The sequence below is a fragment of the Calliphora vicina genome, chromosome 3, assembly GCF_958450345.1.
Source record: "Calliphora vicina chromosome 3, idCalVici1.1, whole genome shotgun sequence".
Taxonomy (NCBI): Eukaryota; Metazoa; Arthropoda; class Insecta; order Diptera; family Calliphoridae; genus Calliphora; species Calliphora vicina.
Genome location: NC_088782.1, coordinates 24,500,178 through 24,523,582, shown reverse-complemented (window position 1 = coordinate 24,523,582; position 23,405 = coordinate 24,500,178). Strand labels below are relative to the sequence as shown.

Here is a 23,405-nt window from a genome sequence, read left to right as displayed (position 1 = left end):
AAACTGGAAATCTATTAGATGTATGACTTGAAAATGCTGAATTTTTTGAAATTTTTAGCTTTTATTTTGAAGCATTTGTACAATATAAATTTATTCAAAGAATTGGCCATCTTTCTGGAAAATAATTTCTGGCGAGCCAAAAGAACTGCTCATCTTTTGAGTCCAAAAACTAATCAAGCCAATATCGGATGGTTTACGTGGTAGTTCACTACGTGCGAACAATCAAGTAGAGTCGAAGCGACCCCGTTTTGATGCAATATCGGATAGTCTGTTTCAAAGTGAAGCGTATCCCAGAGAGAACGTTCTGCATCGATCGAAACAAATAGTAGTTGGACGGGGCACAGTCTGGACTATAAGGCGGTTGAGGCAAAACTTTTTAACCACTTCATTCTAAATAGATTTTAACAGGTATTGCAATATGTGGCCCAGCGTTTTCATGGTGGAATATTACGGTTTCATGTCTGACCGCATATTCTGGGCATTTTTAGGCCAATACTCGCTTCAATCGAATCAGTTGCATTCGGTACAAGTTCCCTGTGATGGTCTGGTCAGATTTTAGCAGCTCATAACAGATAGGAACCTTTTGCTCCCACCAAATACAGAGCATTACCTTAGCGCCATGGATATTTGGTTTTTGTGTCGATTCGGCTGATTGGCCGGATTTCACATTAGATATCTAACGATTCGTTTTATCGTAATGAGTATATGATCCGTAGCAAAAATTTTTTAGCGTTCAAGCATCATTTCGGATATTCAAAATCGTCTTTCAAGGTCTCTCATATTCAATTCGTATGTTACCCAACTTATCTGTTTTTGTATGAATCCTGCTGCTCGCAGGATAGCTGCTTGAGTAGCTCTAAATGATTTCGCAAGCTGCTGTTGAGTTTTACAACAATCTTCATGGAGTAATGCCTCCAAATACGTTTTTGGCTGGCCTGAGCGATCTTTGTCTTCCATGTCAAAATCACCACTTCTGAACCGCACAAACTATCTCTTGCACATTGAAAGCGATGGAGCACATTCACCATATGCTTTGGTGAGCAATCGGTGTGCTTCAGCGGCACTGTTATTCAAATTAAAAAAGTAAAGTAAAACTTCCCGCATATGACGCTTCGTTGACACAAAATTCAACATTTTCGAAGAAAAAGAAACTCTGTTGTTTACACTATAATGTTCAATATCTAAGTGACAGATTTATACCCTTCAAAATGACATATAAATTATTAAAAACAAAAAAAAGATACGCCATCTATTGTAAATCTCGAATTTCAAATTCTTAAATATTAAATAAATACTTAAACAGGGTATATACGCTTCGACTTGGCAGCAAAATTAATACTCTTCTGTACCTTTCAAAACCACAGCAACTTTTTTTTTCTTTTCCATCAAACCCAGGAAATAGAACAGTTTCATTTTAAAAGCATCTTTATTGCATTAGTCTTACAACACCCTTCCTCCTCCCATCAACTAATTTCCATCTATAACCAAAGCAACATACTTGGTGTCTGTTCTGCACTTGATTTTATCATTAGTATCAACAGTTACTTATTTGCATTAACAATTTTCTATCTCTCTAACATTCTTTTTATCTGCAATTTTTTTTTTACTCACTTTTTTTTCTATCTCTCTATTTCTAGTGATTTTCGTTTCAATCATTTTGAGGAAATACCAACAAATGCATTTGAAGGATTAACACAGGTGACTACGTTGTTTCTGAATGAGAATGAGATTTCCTACATACAAGAGGGAGCTTTTGATGGTTTGGTCTCATTGCGGTTCTTGTATTTGAACTATAATCGCATTAGTAAGTTGCCAAAGAGTATCTTTCAAAAGTTGCAGCAGCTGGAGGGAATGTAAGTAATGAAACGTAATGTTAATCATAACAACTTAATTAAAGCAAACTAAAAACAAACTGACACTTACTAATTTCCAAAGGTATGTGAAACTTAAAAAAATTCACTAGTTTTTTGGAAATGGAAATGGTGTAATTTGTAGTTTGGTATTGTCTTGTCTAATTGCTCGACCAAAAAAGAGATTGAAAAGTGAAATGCAAATACATTGTGATTGAAAATTCACAACTTCTAATAAAAGCACGTTTTCATTTCAATGATTTTTCATTATTATTGTTGTATGTATGTGGATATATTCCTTTTCATTTAATTTCTTACTCTGTTTTTCTATTCCATCTATCCCCCCAAAAAAAATACTATTACAGATACCTGGAAAACAATGATATTTGGCAAATTGATGCAGATACCTTCGCCAGTCTACCACGTTTAAATCGAATGTAAGTATCGTATTACATACAAGGCAAATGTACATAAAGAAGTATAGACTTACTGAAATCATATCGAGTACATACGAGTATTACTATATTCAAACATCCTTAGCAATATCATACCTGAAAGTGTATTAAAGTTTTTAAAGCAGAAATTTAGTTTATTTAAGAAATTCATTTTAACATTCTAGGCAACAGCTTTAAAAAAATTCAATTTGTAAAGTGCAAAATCTTTGAAAAATAATGTTATCTTCAATTATTTATATACAATAGGTGTATTTTTAGGTAATTTAGGAAGCTCTATTATGCTAATATGATCATTGATTATTTATAACAAGGTCATTTGTTAAGTTTTACCTTCGGCATAGATTTTATTTTATTTTAAAATTTTTAGTAAAAACAAACAAAATTATTAAAACTAATTTTTTAGTTTAAAAATGGCTCAGTTTTTTTTCACTGCCTTACAGTAAGTAATAAAGAAATTTTGAGATTTAAAACACAATTAAATAATAAATAACATAGTCAAAAATAGAACTTCTTCTGGAAGCTCTTAAGACAAAATTTATTCATTTTCCCATCTTTCGGACAACAAATGGATTTCAAGCCAAAATAACTGCTCATCTTTTGAGGCCAATATCGGATTCTCTGTTCCAAAGTGAAGCGTATCCCAGAGAGAACGTTCTGATTCTGATAGGACCCTTTTTATTCCACCAAATACAGAGCATTACCTTAGCGCCATGGATATTTGGCTTTGGTGTCGATTTGGCTGGTTGTCCCGGCTTTACGTACGATCTATTTTTCATCGCAAGTAATGATTCGGTGCAAAAATTATTTTCTTTTATAGTGTTAAAGCATAATTTTGGACATGTAAAACCGTCTTTTAAGGTCTCTCAGCTTCAATTCGTTTGGTAGCCAATTTCCTTGCTTTTAGATGAATCCTGCTTGAGTAGCTCCCAATGATTTTGCAAACTCTTGTTGAGTTATACAACAATCTTCATGGAGTAATGCCAACAATTCTTGGTCTTCAAACCTTTTTAGCTAGCCTGGGTGATCTTTGTCTTCCGTGTCAAGATCTCTAGCACGTAGAAACCGAAGAAACACATTCACTATAAGCTTTGGTGAGCAATCGTTGTGCTTCAGCAGGACAGCATTAAAGCAAAACTTCACGCATATGACGCAAAAAAAAATCCTTAAAAAATCCTTAAGCAGATATCTACCCTTCAAAATGACATATAAAAAGATACGCAATCTATTGTAAATGTCGCATTTTTAAGTCATACACCCAATATTTACATTTCTCTGATAGATAACTTTATAGGAAATATTGAAAATAAAAAATAATCAAAAATTATTTATTACTGCGAGGACAAGAGCCCTCCAAATCAGACCCATTTTTGATGTAAATTTAAAATTTAAGCCAAATTTTTAGTCATAGTGGTTCAAATGGAAAATGCCGATCATCTGTGATCACCTACATTTTCAACCGAAAAACGATTTTTTATATGAAAATCAAGTAAAACATAAAAACGGCTATAAGTCGGTAAATAGTGGTCCAAATGAAAAAAGGACGATCATCTGTGATCACCTATATTTTCAACCAAAAATCGATTTTTTTATAAGAAAATCAAGTAAAACATAATAATGGCTATAAGTCGGTAAATAGTGGTCCAAATAGAAAAAGGACGATCATCTGTGATCACTTATATTTTCAACCACAAATCAATTTTTTATATGAAAATCAAGTAAAGCATAAAAATGGCTATAAGAGGTAAATAGTGGTCCAAATGGAAAATGGACGATCATCTGTGATCACTTATATTTTCAACCGAAAAATTATTTTTTATATGAAAATCCAATAAAACATAAAAATGGCTATAAGTCAGTAAATAGAGGTCCAAATGGAAAAAGGACGATAATCTGTGATCACTTATATTTTCAAGCAAAAATCGAATTTTTATATTACAATCTAGTAAAACATAAAAATGGCTATAAGTCGGTAAATAGTGGTCCAAATGGTAAACGGACGATCATCTGTGATCACCTATATTTTCAACCAAAAATCGATTTTTTATATGAAAATCAAGTAAAACATAAAAGTGGCTATAAATCGGTAAATTGTGGTCCAAATGGAAAAAGAACGATCATCTGAGATCACTTATAATTTCAACCAAAAATAGATTTTTTATATGAAAATTAAATAAAACATAAAAATGGCTATAAGTCGGTCAATAGAGCTCCAAACGGAAAAAGGATGATCATCTGTGATCACTTATATTTTCAACCAAAAATCGATTTTTTATATGAAAATCAAGTAAAACATAAAAGTGGCTATAAGTCGGTAAATAGTGGTCCAAATGAAAAAAGGACGATCATCTGTGACAACTTATATTTTCAACCGAAAAACGATTTTTTATATGAAAATCAAGTAAAACATAAAAATGGCTATAAGTCAGTAAATAGAGGTCCAAATGGAAAATGGACGATCATCTGTGATCACTTACATTTCGAACCAAAAATCGATTTTTTATATAAAAATCAAGTAAAACATAAAAATGGCTATAAGTCGGTAAATAGAGGTCCAAATGGAAAAAAGACGATCATCTGTGATCACTTAAATATAAAATTTAATCCAAATTTTCCCTAGTTACATAGCTGGAATCAAAAAATTACAAAATATGTTTTGAATTATAATTTTTAAATTTTATTCATATAATGAATATATTTTTGGGAAACGCTTTACAATCAAGAGGTGTATTGAAGTTGATCCACGATTTACCCTGGCTTCCATATAAATGTCCTGCCAGAGTAGAGTTTTAATTGTTAGAAATATAAATATCGTAAATACATTGACAACCATATAAATTCAATAGTACATAATTGTCTCTAAATTCCAAAAGCCTATGCCGAAAAAATAAAGTAGATATGTTAATATAATCCAATTAACAAATGCTGTGAGGATCAGTTCTTAATTGGCCTAGGACCCATATAAAAAAACACTATTCTAAAATTTCTTTAAAGCTTATAATCATATTATAGTCAGCCCTATTATCTCGGTTACTGGTTTATCACTGCCATAATAAATAAAGGCATCGTAAAATTCGTCTTGTATCTAGTCTAGTATTACTCGTAACAACATAAAACTCAGTACTAATTGCATTTTCTCAGTATGTCCTACATATATTTTCAGTATGTCATTTTGTTTTCTAATTCTTGTCTTTTTTTCTCTCTATTTTTTTTTTCACTTTTTTTTATGTTGAAACAAATGCTTGTGCCTCCTTCTTCTGCACCATTTAGTTTTCTTTTCAATAATAAACTCACTAATCTGCCACCAGATGCATTTACACGTTTGCCAAGCTTGAAACGCCTACGACTGGATGGCAATCCCATCGATTGTAATTGTGGTATTTACTCATTGTGGCGCCACTATCAACAGCATCCCCAACGAAAACTCATCACCATTGCCCTGACTTGTGAGACGCCAGCAACATTGTATCGTCATGGATTTGCGAGTCTACAGGAATATCATTTTCATTGCAGTAAGTGATAGTATTAAAACTAGATATATCTCTGTGTGTTTGTGTAAAAGTATCTATGATACAAACTACTACTACTACTACTTTAAGCCATTTTGTATGTGTATGTATGTATGTATGTATGTAAGGATATGTATTGTATTTCGAGCGTAAACAGTTGAAAATCCAATTTAAACTGTGGGAAATTACTGAGCAATGACTAAATGCATAACTATCTATCTAGCTTGAATAACTGAAATATAGTTATTGTTTCCTTATTTTTTTTTATTTTCTACTTTTTGTTTATTTGTTACTTTCATTTTTTTTCATTGCTATTTTTATTATTAACAAAAAAAACTACAAGAAAATCATACACTAAAATTATATAGGGGAAGAGAAAAGCAAAAAAAAAATAAATAAATTGTGGAAGGAAATTGTTTTGTTGGATAAAGTTTCATAAAGTGGGATACTTTAATTTTTGATATGATATACTTATGTATATGTCAATAGTTTAATGAATTTCAAAGCTGTACTAAGCTAACTAAAAAAAACATTAGAGAAAAAAAATATAACCAGCAAAATAAGAACTTAAAAAAAAGTAAAGGAAAACACAAAATTGGCTATAAGTCGGTAAATAGTGGTCCAAATAAAATAGGACGATCATCTGTGAAAATCAACTAAAACATAAAAGTGGATATAATAAGTCTGTAAATAGAGGTCCAAATGGAAAAAGGATGATCATCTGTGATCACTTATATTTTCAATCAAAAATCGATATTTTATATGAAAATCCAATAAAAAATAAAAATGGCTATAAGTCAGTAAATAGAGGTCCAAATGGAAAAAGGACGATCATCTGTAATCACTTAAATTTTCAACCAAAAATCGATTTTTTATATGAAAATCAAGTAAAACATAAAAATGGCTATTAGTCGGTAAATAGTGGTCCAAATGGAAAAAGGACGATCATCTGTGATCACTTATATTTTCAACCAAAAATCGATTTTTTATATGAGTCAGTAAATAGAGGTCCAAATGGAAAAAGGACGATCATCTGTGATCATTTATATTTTCAACCAAAAATCGATTTTTTTTATATGAAAATCAAGTAGAACAAATAGAAATAGGACGATCATCTGTGATCACTTAAATTTTCAACCGAAAATCGATTTTTTATATGAAAATCAAGTAAAACATAAAAATGGTTATAAGTCGGTAAATAATGGTCCAAATGGAAAAAGGACGATCATCTGTAATCATTTAAATTTTCAACCAAAAATCGATTTTTTATATGAAAATTAAGTAAAACATAAAAATGGCTATAAGTCAGTAAATAGAGGTCCAAATGGAAAAAGGACGATCATCTGTGATCATTTATATTTTCAACCAAAAATCGATTTTTTATATGAAAATCAAGTAAAACATAAAAATGGCTATAAGTCGGTAAATAATGGTCCAAATGGAAAAAGGACGATCATCTGTGATCACTTAAATTTTAAACCAAAAATCGATTTTTTATATGAAAATCCAATAAAACATAAAAATGGCTATAAGTCAGTAAATAGAGGTCCAAATGGAAAAAGGACGATCATTTGTGATCATTTATATTTTCAACCAAAAATCGATTTTTTATATGAAAATCAAGTAAAACATAAAAATGGCTATAAGTCAGTAAATAGAGGTCCAAATGGAAAAAGGACGATCATCTGTGATCACTTATATTTTCAACCAAAAATCGATTTTTTATATGAAAATCCAAGTAAAACATAAAAATGGCTATAAGTCAGTAAATAGAGGTCCAAATGGAAAAAGGACGACCATCTGTGATCACTTATATTTTCAACCAAAAATGGATTTTTTATATGAAAATCCAATAAAACATAAAAATGGCTATAAGTCAGTAAATAGAGATCCAAATGGAAAAAGGACGATCATCTGTGATCACTTATATTTTCTACCAAAAATCGATTTTATATATGAAAATCAAGTAAAACATAAAAATGGCTATAAGTCGGTAAATAATGGTCCAAATGGAAAAAGGACGATCATCTGTGATCACTTAAATTTTCAACCAAACATCGATTTTTTATATGAAAATCAAGTAAAATTTAAAAATGGCTATAAGTCGGTAAATAGAGGTCCAAATGGAAAAAGGATGATCATCTGTGATTACTTATATTTTCAATCAAAAATCGATATTTTATATGAAAATCCAATAAAACATAAAAATGGCTATAAGTCAGTAAATAGAGGTCCAAATGGAAAAAGGACGATCATCTGTAATCACTTAAATTTTCAACCAAAAATCGATTTTTTATATGAAAATCAAGTAAAACATAAAAATGGCTATAAGTCGGTAAATAGTGGTCCAAATGGAAAAAGGACGATCATCTTGTGATCACTTATATTTTCAACCAAAAATCGATTTTTTTTATATGAAAATCAAGTAGAACAAATAGAAATAGGACGATCATCTGTGATCACTTAAATTTTCAACCGAAAATCGATTTTTTATATGAAAATCAAGTAAAACATAAAAATGGCTATAAGTCGGTAAATAATGGTCCAAATGGAAAAAGGACGATCACCTGTGATCACTTAAATTTTCAACCAAACATCGATTTTTTATATGAAAATCAAGTAAAACATAAAAATGGCTATAAGTCGGTAAATAATGGTCCAAATGGAAAAAGGACGATCATCTGTGATCACTTAAATTTTCAACCAAACATCGATTTTTTATATGAAAATCAAGTAAAATTTAAAAATGGCTATAAGTCGGTAAATAGAGGTCCAAATGGAAAAAGGACGATCACCTGTGATCACTTAAATTTTCAACCAAACATCGATTTTTTATATGAAAATCAAGTAAAACATAAAAATGGCTATAAGTCGGTAAATAGAGGTCCAAATGGAAAAAGGACGATCATCTGTGATCACTTAAATTTTCAACCAAACATCGATTTTTTATATGAAAATCAACTAAAAAAAAAAATGTCTATAAGTCGGTAAATAGTGGTCCAAATGGAAAAAGAACGATCATCTGTGATCATTTAAATTTTCAATCAAAAATCGATATTTTATATGAAAATCCAATAAAACATAAAAATGGCTATAAGTCAGTAAATAGAGGTCCAAATGGAAAAAGGACGATCATCTGTGATCACTTATATTTTCAACCAAAAATCGATTTTTTATATGAAAATCCAGTAAAACATAAAAGTGTGTAAGCGCAAAAGTCTGCAACACTGGTCAAATATGCAAATTATAGAAAAAGGAAAAGAAGTAAAAGAAAAGAATCAAAAAGGGACAGTTGATGCTGAGCAAATAACTTAGATAGACGTGCGGTCTTAATAAAATGAACTATTAAACAACTAAATGATCTAATAAATTAAATAAGTGAATTATATTGAACAAATGAAATAAATAAAATAATTAAATAAAATGAATTAAAATAAATCGTAGTATCGTAAATTTATTCTTTTGCTTATAGTTCAGAAGTGGGATAAACGCTCGCCAAATGCGTGTTTAAAAAAACAAGTGCCAAATATAAAAAAAATATGTGTATAAAAAAAAATAATACCGTTTGAAACAAATTCTAGCTTACATGCGTTTGTAACTGCAGTCGAGATTAATGATCATTATTAGTATTGATGATGAAGTTTGCGTGTGCGTGACGGTGAAAACGAAACTAATGATCATTGAAAGCGCAGAAGTGTTTGTTGTTCTCGACATTCTTGAAAAAGTCTCTTAAGTAGGAACGTAACGAAAACTACACAAGTACTTACATGTAAAGAGAAATCGAAATAAAACACCAAAGATAAAAGTTTAGTGAGAACGGAGTGTGATACAAAATGTAAATCGAGTAAAGAAGAGAATCGGAGTATGTGAATAAAATCAAACAAACAAAAAAACAAGAGTATAACTAAAAACAATTTTGAATAACATTTAACGAAAAACGATAATCAAAACAAAGGCTAATGTAAGTAGAACAGTGTCATCAAACAACGTAAATGCGAACGAAATAAATAACGATTTAAATATTAATTGAACGTGTAATAATTAATATTTCTCTCACGTTAACGTATTGAGTGTTGATTAAACGGTTAATAATAGTTCGAATTAAAAAAACTGTCTAACGCAATTAATCGTCAACACATCTGTAGATATGCCACTAATATCAGACTTAAAGGTTATTGATCTTAGAGATCTTCTGCGAGAACGAGATTTGTCAACGAATGGTAGCAAAGCCGAATTAATAGAACGCCTTATAGCAGCTGAAGGTACCGAAGAAATTGAGTTAGATGAGTCACGGTCAGACGAAAGTATGCGAGCACAAATCGACGATTTACGCAGTATGATAGAAAACGTAATGACTATCGTACAACGACAAACAAATCAGAACGCTCAACCCTCGACCTCATCGGAAACACGGAACGAGGTCCATGAACATCAATCGAGATCACCAGTATTAAATCGAGAGTCTCGTCAACGAAATGTATACAGCGTAAAGGAAATATCCGATACCCTCCCAGAATACGACCCAACAAAGGATTCAATATTTAGTGTTGAACAATTCATTGATAGAGTTGAGAAGTCTATGCGCGCGTATGATTGGGATGAACGATGTTTGATGCTGGCGATATACAGTAAGTTGAAAGGTCCCGCTAGGTTATGGCTGGACGCATCGGCAGACCTCTTTGTAACATGGCCTGATTTTGCAACCGCATTAAAACAGGAGTTTAGTACTGTCCCAGATGAGGCTGACATACACTTTAAGATGTCGAACGCTACGCGGAAAAATGAAGAGTCCATAAACGAATACTGTTTCAGAATGAGCGCCTTAGGAAGACGACATGGTTTGAGTGAGTCTGCTATCATCAAGTACACTCGAGAGGGGCTGAAGCATCGTGAGTTGCAGGTAGCGATTGCTACAGTTCGGTTCAAATCAATGAAAGAAATGCGCGAAGCCTTAGATGAATATTTTACGAACATAGCAGGTTCATCCAGCAGTAGAACAATGACGGCACCAAAACGCATGGATAACAACAATAAAAACGTGAACAAAACACCAGACAGCGGAGCCAAGCCAAAAACCGAACGCAAATCAATCGTGTGTTTTAATTGTTCAGAGCCAGGCCATATATCCAGTGCATGCCCTAAACCACAGCGACGTAAAAGATGTAAAGATTGCCAGAGAGTTCATCCGAGGGGTTCCCCCGAAAATTGTGGCAAGTCCGACGTGCGAAATACGAATAGCGTGAGGAAATATTGTGCTGATAAAAAGTGAGAGTCAACGGAGTAGAAATGTGTGCATTAATCGACACTGGCAGTGAATGCAGTATGATTCAAAAATCGAGAGCTGCTAAAATCGATAACGATAGAAAAACGTGTAGTGTACGCATTAATGGAGTAGGTGGCGGTACTCGTGTTCTTAATGAAATGATAAACGTTGAAATTACTGTTGATGAAGTAGAACTTTCGGTTGATTTGTACGTTGCGGATGACGACACATTTTCAACAGACGTAATAATCGGTAATGACATTTTCGCAAACAATAGTGTACGCCTCATTTGTAAAGAAAACGGTCAGCGCTTTGAATATTTAAGTGTAGATAATACTGAAATGAATGAGTTACCGTGTAACAAAATAACGGAGATTAAATACGGTGAAATCGATAAAACAACACAATCCCGTTTATTCAAACTGATTGACGAATATCGTGATGTTTTTGGCAAAGAACTAAGTGAAATCGGGTTAACGAGTGCCGTGCGAATGAAAATTAAATTATTAACAAATGAGCCAATTGTAACGAAACCGTATCGACTTCCTGAGATGAAAAAAGAATCGGTAAGACAATTAATAAATGAACTTTTAACGAACGATATTATCATAAAATCAACGTCGGAATACGCAAGTCCCATCGTACTCGTAAAAAAGAAAAACGGTGACGATCGTTTATGCATTGACTATCGACGTTTAAACCAAATTACGGTTAATGAGATTTTCCCCACTCCAAACATCGAGGAGCGTTTACAGGAAGTGATGAAATTTACCTACTTCTCGGTCTTGGATTTGAACAGCGGATACTATCAAATACCGATAGAAGAAAGCAGCCAGAAGTTTACCGCCTTTGTGACGCCCGACGGAATGTATGAGTTTAAACGGATGCCGTTTGGACTCAAAAACGCGCCAGCGGTTTTTCAACGATTGATGGCATTGATAAGGGAGAGAACTCAAGAGGGCGACATCATTCACTATATGGATGACATTGTTGTCGGTAGCAACGAAATTAACGAAATGTTCGAGAAATTACGACGTGTCTTCAATATATTACGTGAACTAAACATAACGGTCAACGTCAGAAAATGCGAGTTTTTAAAACAAACCATTGAGTTCTTGGGACATAAAATTCATAGTGGTAGTATGAACCCGGGTACAGCGAAGACAAACGCAATCTTAGAATTCCCGACACCATCAAATGTGCGAGAAGTACGACAATTCTTAGGGTTGAGCGGGTATTTCCGAAAATTCGTACCAGGCTACGCTTTGATATCCGAACCGTTACGAAATTTATTAAAAAAGGATATACAGTTCCAGTGGAAGGACGAGCAAAATGAGGCTTTTCAAACACTAAAAACCAGGCTTACTACAAGTCCAGTAATAGTGGGTTATAGAAACACTGCGGAGCACCAAATACATACGGACGCAAGTTCAATAGGCCTAGCCGGCGCACTTTTACAAAGTGAGAATGATGGATGGAAACCTGTAGCCTTTTTCAGTAGATCAACCACTGACGATGAACGCAACTATCACAGCTATGAGTTGGAAGCTTTGGCGGTTGTCGAAACTCTTGAGCGCTTTCGATACTACGTGTACGGGAAAAAGATAACTGTCATCACCGATTGTAACGCTCTTAAAACGGCTATGCAGAAAAAGGAACTAATTCCTAGGATAGCAAGGTGGTGGTTGCGAATTCAGGACTTTGACCTTAATATTGAGCACCGATCTGGCTTACGAATGCAGCATGTCGACGCTCTAAGTCGAGCACCATGCGAAGAATCACGCAATTTAGAACCGGCATCGTTACGGATTGCAAAAACGACTGTTAATGAAGGCGATTTTTTATTTTCAATGCAACTGCAAGATGAGCAAATCCGTCAAATTATCGAAAAGATGAAGTCTGGTAATAAAGAAATGTGTAAGGACTACTTAATCAAAAACGGTAGATTATTCCGCAAAGTCAATGATAATTGCCTTTGGGTGGTCCCAAAAGCTCTACGATGGCGCGTAATTCAAGGACAGCACGACAACGCAGGTCACCTAGGAATGGATAAAACATTAACTGGTCTTCAAAAACATTTTTGGTTCCCTCGAATGCGAAACGCTGTAAAATCACACATCAAAGCGTGCGTAGAATGTGCATATAATAAATACCCGGGTGGAAAGAACGAAGGCGAATACCACTACGAGAAAATAACCCCCGTTCCATTTCATACCGTGCATATGGACCACCTAGGACCGTTCCCAAAAACATCTAGACGTAACGAACACATACTGGTCATTGTGGATGCATTCACAAAATTCACCCTAATAAAAGCAGTAAAAAGTACAGCAAGCAAACACGTTATTAGCATCCTCAACGAAATCAGCGAATACTTCGGTGTTCCAACACGAATCATTACCGACCGTGGAACGGCATTTACGTCGCATGACTTTGAACGATACTGCCAAAACAATGATATAAAACATGTACTAAATGCCGTCCGAACACCACGAGCCAACGGACATGCTGAACGAACCAACCGTACGATTTTAGGAATGCTTCGACCGTCTGCAAAAGAAGACAAACGTTGGGATGAACAATTACGACGAATACAGTGGTCACTTAACACCATGGTTAATAAGACGACAGGTAAAACACCCCAAGAACTCTTATTCGGTTTCGAGCCAAGAGACATTCTTCAAAATAAACTTGTTCTTGCCCTGCACAACAGTGAAGTAATAGACGACAAAACGTTGCAAGAATTGCGTGCCGAAACAGCTGACAAGATTGACATCCAACGCGAAGTAGCCAAGCAACGTTATGACCTACAACACGCTCGACCCAAACAATTCAACGTTGGTGATTTGGTGCTAGCGGAAAATGAGGCAACAGCGACGGGTACATCAAGGAAGTTGGAGCCTGTCTACAAGGGCCCATTCATTGTAACAAAGGTTCTCGATAAGGACCGATACGTCATCGAAGATTTACCCGGTTCTAGCCGTACACAGCGCCATTACACGTCGATATATGCTTCTGACAAAATCAAGCCATGGTGCACTCTACCACCATTCGGAGACGAGTCGTCGAGTGATGAAGCCGAGAAGGAAGACACTGACGAGAGCAGACCAGCTAACAATCGAGGTCGATTGTATTGAGAGGATGGCCGACTGTAAGCGCAAAAGTCTGCAACACTGGTCAAATATGCAAATTATAGAAAAAGGAAAAGAAGTAAAAGAAAAGAATCAAAAAGGGACAGTTGATGCTGAGCAAATAACTTAGATAGACGTGCGGTCTTAATAAAATGAACTATTAAACAACTAAATGATCTAATAAATTAAATAAGTGAATTATATTGAACAAATGAAATAAATAAAATAATTAAATAAAATGAATTAAAATAAATCGTAGTATCGTAAATTTATTCTTTTGCTTATAAGTGGATAAGTCCGTAAATAGAGGTCCAAATGGAAAAAGGACGATCATCTGTGATCACTTAAATTTTCAACCAAAAATCGATTTTTTATATGAAAATCAAGTAAAACAAAAAAATGGCTATAAGTCGGTAAATAGTGGTTCAAATAGAAAAACAATGATCATCTGTGATCACTTAAATTTTCAATAAAAAAATCGATATTTTATATGAAAATCCAATAAAACATAAAAATGCCTATAAGTCAGTAAATAGAGGTCCAAATGGAAAAAGGACAATCATCTGTGATCACTTATATTTCCAACCAAAAATCGATGTTTTATAAGTCGGTAAAAGTAGTCCAAATGGAAAAAGGACGATCATCTGTGATCACTTAAATTTTAAACCAAAAATCTATTTTTTATATGAAATAGTGGTCAAAATAGAAAAAGGACGATCATCTGTGATCATTTAAATTTTCAACCAAAAATCGATATTTTATATGAGAATCCAATAAAACATAAAAATGGCTATAAGTCAGTAAATAGAGGTCCAAATGGAAAAAGGACGATCATCTGTGATCACTTAAATTTCAACCAAAAATCGATTTTTTATATGAAAATCAAGTAAAACATAAAAATGGCTATAAGTCGGTAAATAGAGGTCCAAATGTAAAAAGGACGATCATCTGTGATCACTTATATTTTCAACCAAAAATCGATTTTTTATATGAAAATCCAATAAAACATAAAAATGGCTATAAGTCGGTAAATAGAGGTCCAAACGGAAAAAGGACGATCATCTGTGATCACTTAAATTTTAAACCAAAAATCAATTTTTTATATGAAAATCAAGTAAAACATAAAAATGGCTATATGTCAGTAAACAGAGGTCCAAATGGAAAAAGGACGATCATCTGTGATCACTTATATTTTCAACCAAAAATCGATTTTTTATATGAAAATCAAATAAAACATAAAATGGCTATAAGTCAGTAAATAGAGGTCCAAATGGAAAATGGACGATCATCTGTGATCACTTATATTTTCAACCAAAAATCGATTTTTTATATGAAAATCAAGTAAAACATAAAAATGGCTATAAGTCGGTAAAAGTAGTCCAAATGAAAAAAGGACGATCATCTGTGATCAATTAAATTTTCAACCAAAAATCGCTTTTTTATATGAAAATCCAATAAAACATAAAAATGGCTATAAGTCAGTAAATAGAGGTCCAAATGGAAAAAGGACGATCATCTGTGATCACTTAAATTTTCAACCACAAATCGATTTTTATATGAAAATCAAGTAAAACATAAAAATGGCTATAAGTCAGTAAATATAGGTCCAAATGGAAAAAGGACGATCATCTGTGATCACTTAAATTTTCAATCAAAAATCGATATTTTATATGAAAATCCAATAAAACATAAAAATGGCTATAAGTCAGTAAATATAGGTCCAAATGGAAAAAGGACGATCATCTGTGATCACTTTTATTTTCAACCAAAAATCGATTTTTTATATGAAAATCAAGTAAAACATAAAAATGGCTATAAGTCGGTAAAAGTAGTCAAAATGGAAAAAGGACGATCATCTGTGATCACTTATATTTACAACCAAAAATCTATTTTTTATATGAAAATCAAGTAAAACATAAAAATGGCTATAAGTCAGTAAATATAGGTCCAAATGGAAAAAGGACGATCATCTGTGATCACTTAAATTTTCAATCAAAAATCGATATTTTATATGAAAATCCAATAAAACATAAAAATGGCTATAAGTCAGTAAATATAGGTCCAAATGGAAAAAGGACGATCATCTGTGATCACTTAAATTTTCAACCAAAAATCCATATTTTATATGAAAATCAAGTAAAACATAAAAATGGCTATAAGTCAGTAAATAGAGGTCCAAATGGAAAAAGGACGATCATCTGTGATCACTTATATTTTCAACTAAAAATCGATTTTTATATGAAAATCAAGTAAAACATAAAAATGGCTATAAGTCGGTAAATATTGGTTAAAATAGAAAAAGGACGATCATCTGTGATCACATATATTCCCAACCAAAAATCAATTTTTTTATGAAAATCAAGTAAAACATAAAAGTGGCTATAAGTCAGTAAATAGTGGTCCAAATGGAAAAAGGACGATCATCTGTGATCACATAAATTTTTAACCAAAAATCTATCAATTAACATCAAAATGGCTATAAGTCAGTAAATAGAGGTCCAAATGGAAAAAGGACGATCATCTGTGATCACTTAAATTTTCAACCAAAAATCCATATTTTATATGAAAATCAAGTAAAACATAAAAATGGCTATAAGTCAGTAAATAGAGGTCCAAATGGAAAAAGGACGATCATCTGTGATCACTTATATTTTCAACTAAAAATCGATTTTTATATGAAAATCAAGTAAAACATAAAAATGGCTATAAGTCGGTAAATAGTGGTCCAAATGGAAAAAGGACGATCATCTGTGATCACTTAAATTTTCAACCAAAAATCGATTTTTTATATGAAAATCAAGTAAAACTTAAAAATGGCTATAAGTCGGTAAATAGTGGTCCAAATGGAAAAAGGACGATCATCCGTGATCACTTAAATTTTCAACCAAAAATCGATATTTTATTGAAAAATCAAGTAAAACGTAAAAGTGGCTATATGTCGGTAAATAGCGGTCCAAATGGAAAAAGGACGATCATCTGTGATCACTTAAATTTTCAACCAAAAATCGATTTTTTATATGAAAATCCAGTAAATCATAAAAGTGGCTATAAGTCAGTAAATAGTGGTCCAAATAGAAAAGGACGATCATTTGTGTTCACTTATACTTTCAACCAAAAATCGATTTTTTATGTCGGTAAATAGTCCTTAAAATGGAAGAATCACTCAGTAACGTTACTCATTTATATACTTATATAGAATCCTGCGGTTTGCAACTCCTTCCAAATGTCATCCAAAATCATTTGCAACATTAAATATTATTCATTTCAATCGAATTTTATGCAACATAACCTCAAAGGTTTAATATCAAAATACGTATTCTTTCTATTGTTTGTCACAACTTTTTTGTTCCACCAAAAAAAGTCAATTAAAAACGAACAATATGCTTGCACTTGCAGCAGCATATTGTTTAGATAACATTTTTAATAAATTCTTTTGTGCGAAACAATCGCATAAACAAATCAAAAAAACATTCAAGCGAAATACAAATAAATGCAAATGCTTCACGTTACAGTTAATAAAACATGAGTTTTACAGACGAATGTAAACATTTTGTTTTATGTCCTTTATCTAATGAAACGAATCATTGATTATTTTTTTTGGTGAGAAAGTAATAACCAAGCGAAAATTTGAAATATTCGAAAACGATTATTAAAAATCATCAGAGGTTTACAACAGGAATTTTGTGTATACAAAGTTGGGATATGGGGATAATACATCACTTAGTAAGGAGAGGTCATTACCGACAAGACTATAACTAACTTGTATCAATTATAGCTTTTACTAAACCAGACTTCTCTATGTTAATTCAATTACAACTATTTTAATTTCAAAAGAAAAAAATTTCTTCAATATACAACACATACATGAGCATATAAAAATTCCCTAAAACTTTTATCATACTTTTAATTTGAGTTTATGAATACCTACCTACACTAACACATTTTATTTGTTTGCATCGATATTACAGCAAAACCTGAAATAGTGGAGGCACCACATGACATGCATTTAACAACAGGTGAAACAGTTGAGTTGCCCTGTCGCATGGTGGGTGATCCGGAGCCTGAAATAATTTGGATGCAAAACACAAATGAAGTTTCAACAGACTATTCACCTAAAATGCAAATATTGTCCTCAGGCACGCTCAAAATAAATGCGGTAGACTCAAATGATATTGGTATTTATGAGTGCATTGGACGCAATGAAGTTGGTGAGACACGTACACAGCCCATACGGATGATGGTCGAACAAAGCACCAGCCCAAACACATATCCAAACAATAACAATCGTTATGCTACAACACATGGGGAGTATAATGGTAACAATGATAATAATCAACTGTGGAATGTTCATCTAAACCAAAATAACAGACAGAATACCGAATTAATTCGTAACATTGACAACAGAAACAGCATTCACAGTAATAGACAAGTGCCTGCTGCATCTGCACCGGCCCCATACACAGCCTCACCATTGCATCCTGGAAATAGTCTGCTGCAGCCACCCACTTTTGTGTACACACCCTCAGATCGTATTGTGGCCCTGAATGGTGATGCTGTACGTTTGGATTGTATGGCAACGGGCAACCCAACACCTGACATCCAATGGTATTTCAACGGTCGCTTGGTTGCACAATCCACTGATGCACTACGCATTCAAACAAATGGCAGTTTAGTTATTGTCCAGCCTACATTATTGCTGGCAGGTGTATATCGTTGTGAGGCCACAAATCATTTAGGTACCGTGCAGTCTAGCGCCAATATCGAAGTAAAAGGTAAGTGAAACAAGGCTAAATAAATAGTCCAGGGATGGCTGGCAGCCAGGCAGGCAGTATTACGAAAGAGTGCTGTGTAATGTAATATGTATTCAAAGGATATTTTAAAGAATTTTTAACATAATTTTGTGGTTTTGAAAATTTTATTTAAATGAGTAAAATACGTATTTAATTAGCTCTAAGGGAAATAAACAAAATGGACCTATTTTTATATCAACTATCTTCCTTTAACCTTGTCTAATTAAAATAAAATTCACTATTTAAGTAGGCTATTTATTATTTATTTTGCACGACCAACACTCAAGCTTTATTATAACCTGAAAGAGCAATATATTGACATTTACTCTTTAAAGGCAATTTCAATTTAAATGTCAGCCGCAACCAATCGGAAGGACAAAATTTCTATAAAAACATTTCTCACAGAACATTGATTTTCCTATTATACAATCCCGAATGACAACCCCTCGTTCCCACGAAGTTGTAGACTATCAATAGTCCTCTATAAAACAGCTCGTGACTAGAATTTGCAGCTCCGGCCCACATACGGGAATTATATTCTATTTTTGATCGAATGAAGGGTTCAAAAGAAGTATGTCTCACAATACCTCAGGAAAACCAAGCATCTAAATGTTTATTTCGCAAAATCAAACATGTGACATTTCCAACGAACTTCACACTGTATACCAAGTTTTGACTTTAAAACCATCTGGATACTGTCGTCTCAATTTAGCAAGTCCTCCATATTTTTTCTTGAGAGTCTATAATTTGAAGTGATTGTTAATAAATCGCTCATGAAGATTAATATAAAAAAGGAAGGGCTTGGAAACTTCAGAACTCAATATAAAGTCGACGAAGGAAACTTGAAATAAAACGATAAAATTCAATGACACCAAACGAAATCATCCAAACTTTAGGCATGTCCAGTACGACTCTTCCTCATGCGAAAAGAGAAGCCATTAGGTATCCAGTAAAGCGACCACTGCGAAATATATATTATCTATCATTGACAGGAATATAGTTCAACATGCTCTCCATAATTACTAAAAAAAATAGCAATTGAGCGGTAATTATCCGGATAGATGAGGTCGCCTTTTTGGGAACCTAGCAACAATGAGCTAATCTGCCAGATCGATATAAAAGGTAGACAAGTTTTCTAAATGGAATGCCAACGAATACTTTTGTTCCAAAAAGTTCATAATGTCATCCGAACCACTCCAAACTGCTCGAGTTCTGAAGACTATTTTAAGCTTAATACAAGAAACATTAGGTATTGCGGGCACTGATTAATTGCTCTCGAGAATATAGAAATGTCATGAACAAATGTCCGCCAAAAGGTTTGCTCCTTTGACAATACAATATTCCCTCAGAAGCGGAGAAACTGCAGTACCGGTACTGTTTCGAAGCCTCTTGATAAAGCGATTTTCCGAGAGGAATGTCAGTTATAATGTCCCTCCAGAAAACCGTTTTTTTGGTTAACGAAATCGCTTTTGTGCCGAAAGATAACATTGCAGCTAATTGTCCAAATGCGTTCAATATTGGCCAATTATAAAAATATACTTTAAAGAAGACAGGAGTTACAGTATCAACTTTAGTGTAACCTTAATCTACTTATAAATTACTTAAATCCGCGAATTTATTCAGCAATTCAATGATATTAAACGATGAAACGGTGAAGCTCAGTCATCCGTTTCAATGATGTGGGTAGTGCTAGTGAAACGGTTGAAACGATGAATCCCTAGTATGATGGAGAATACATTTGAACCTACACGCAGAGAAAAAATATAGTTGGACATGGTTACTGTAACCATTTCAATATTGTTACAAGTTTTTTAACTATATTATAGTAACAGTAACCATTTACATGATTGTGGTAACCATAATATGATTAATTTATGATTCACATGATTGTATCAACCATATATATGGTTACAGTAAACAAATATATGTTTGTGACAACCATTCATATGATGAAGGACTTATCATATTATGTAGCTCTCGGCTTAAGGCTTATCATAATCTGAGAACAACATATTATGATAAAATTATTCATCATAAATATGGTTGTCACAAACATATACTTGTTTACTGTAACCATATATATGGTTGATACAATCATGTGAATCATAAATTAACCATATTATGGTTACCACAATCATATAAATGGTTACTGTGACTATAGTATTGTTAAAAAACTTGTAACACTATTTAAATGGTTACAGTAACCATGTCCAACTATATTTTTTCTCTGCGTGTAGGCTTAGTTAGCAAAGAAAGAGAAAAAAAATCTAGCAAGATATTTGTTTGCTTGGTTCAATATCCATATACTTCCAACTACAAGAGGAGGTCCTGCTAGAGGAGTGTCTACTTATTTTACGAGAATATACTCTGTATTTAGGTTACGAATAACTCTATTTAATAAAAGTTTTTACAATTGCAATAAAATAATTAATTCTTAAAGAAATCATGAGGAATGAATATTTTCGTGACTTCCACTACTGTTAGTTTGAGTGTGAAAGGATCGTTAGTTCTTACAAGTCAAAAATTCTGGCAATTTTAGTTCGTTTGATTCAATATCCGACTACTCTAGCTACAAACAAATACAAGAGAAGGTTTTGCACTCAGAGTATTTGCTCGTTGTAAGATCTCTACAACCATAATAACGATTCGGGAGCTCTTGAATTCGGTTGGGATTTAGGAATGTTCTTACAATTGGAAAAACAAAAATAATTCTCGACGAAATCAAGAAGAATTCGTATGTTCGTGATTTTGTCTACGATTAATTACTGTATCGGTAGTTCTTACAAGTCAAAAATTCTGTTAGGATACCTAGGAAAAGTGCGTTTGGTTCAGTATCTAACTACTTCTAGTTACGAACAAATGCAAGAGGAGGTTTTTCCACACAGAGTATCTAGTCGTTGTATGATCTCACAACCATAATAAAGATTCGGGAGCTCTTGAATTCGGTTACGATTTAGGAAGTCGGAAGTGCTTACAATCGGAAAAATAATTCTCAACGAAATCAAGAAGAATTCGTATGTTCGTGATTTCCGCTATAACTAACTACTGAGATAATAGAAAGTGCTTACAAGTCAAAAAGTCTGGTATGATATATGATAAATTGTTAGGTTGGTTCAATATACGACTGGCCAAAGAGAATCTACTAATTTAAAGATCTCTACAACCACAAGGATTCGAGAGCTCTTGAATTCGACTTCGAATAAATGTGGTTACTGCAATTATAAGAAGAATTAGGAAGTTCTTACAAATGGAAAAACAAAACATAATTTTCAACAAAATCAAGAAGAATTCGTAAGTTCGTGATTTCGAACACGACCAACTACTGTTAGTAAGAATGTAAGAGAATCGTGAGTTCTTAATTAGAGTTAAGAAGAATCCGTATGCTCTTAAACTGAGCAACGATGAATGTAAAAAACCTCGGAAGTTCTTACACTTAGCTAATCTACAATAGTTCTATGCTATGGTCTACATTTAGTATTAGCTGCGATACTTGTTCAATTAATGAGCTGGTAATGGGTTAAATTGGGTTTTAACCCATTACCTACGGCTATACCAGCTCTCGAATATCACAAAACTGTGACTACTCCTCCTATAACATAAAAATTAACCAAACGAGTACTATATGGCAACAATATTCATTATTTATAACGTCTATGCCAATTTTTGCGTTCCTATATTTTCACATTTAAATTTTTTCCCCTAAATTTTTAAAAATATAAAAAAAAACTTTGTCTCCCCTGTTTAAAGTAAATAATATCTCGTGATTCTTTGTAAATTTAAGAATTAAATCAACACAAATTAAATCTTTTCATCATCGTTGCGACAAAGATTACAACTCCAAGGTTATTTCATAGCTTCAAATAGTATTTCTAAATAACAATTTATTTTATCAAACAAATAAGAATAGAATAGATAAAAGTACTTTCAAAGCTCTGCCATAGGCATTTTAACAAAAAAATAAAAACTAAATTCACAGACAGACATAGATACAAAAAAGACACCTAAAGTGTAGAAGATTGAAGGCATTAAAAAAATATATTTATGCATTTGCGACTGACTGCATGTGTTGTGCAGTTTATGTTTGACATTCTGTCAAAAACACAAACACAATAAATAAATGATGAATGTATACAGTACAATAAGGTGGCATCTGCAATAGAAATTTAAGGGATCTTTACTAGGCTTTGAAATTTGAGTTTTAGAGCTAAATAGAGGTTTTCGAATAATATTTCCCAGCTTTATTTATGATAAACATGGATTGAGTTGGTCTTAAACATGATTACCGGAAATAAAATTCAATTTTTAAAAAAATGTTTTCCTTTAGGCTTTTTTCAATTTGAAAATAGCTGCCATCCTATTAAGCAGACATAACAGATCTATTTTTTTTTAATGCAAAATACAAATATTCGT

The 23,405-nt window shown here is 32.9% G+C and overlaps 1 protein-coding gene across 1 annotated transcript in view; it reads left to right on the top strand.

Moving 5' to 3' along the window:
* Nucleotides 1–23,405, top strand: part of Pxn (Peroxidasin) — a 167,676-nt gene that overhangs the window by 103,632 nt on the left and 40,639 nt on the right. The window contains exons 2-5 of the mRNA XM_065506165.1: nucleotides 1,638–1,853; nucleotides 2,216–2,287; nucleotides 5,573–5,814; nucleotides 18,174–18,977. Of these exons, the coding sequence (XP_065362237.1) occupies nucleotides 1,638–1,853; nucleotides 2,216–2,287; nucleotides 5,573–5,814; nucleotides 18,174–18,977 (1,334 nt within the window). The remainder of the gene's footprint in view (nucleotides 1–1,637; nucleotides 1,854–2,215; nucleotides 2,288–5,572; nucleotides 5,815–18,173; nucleotides 18,978–23,405) is intronic.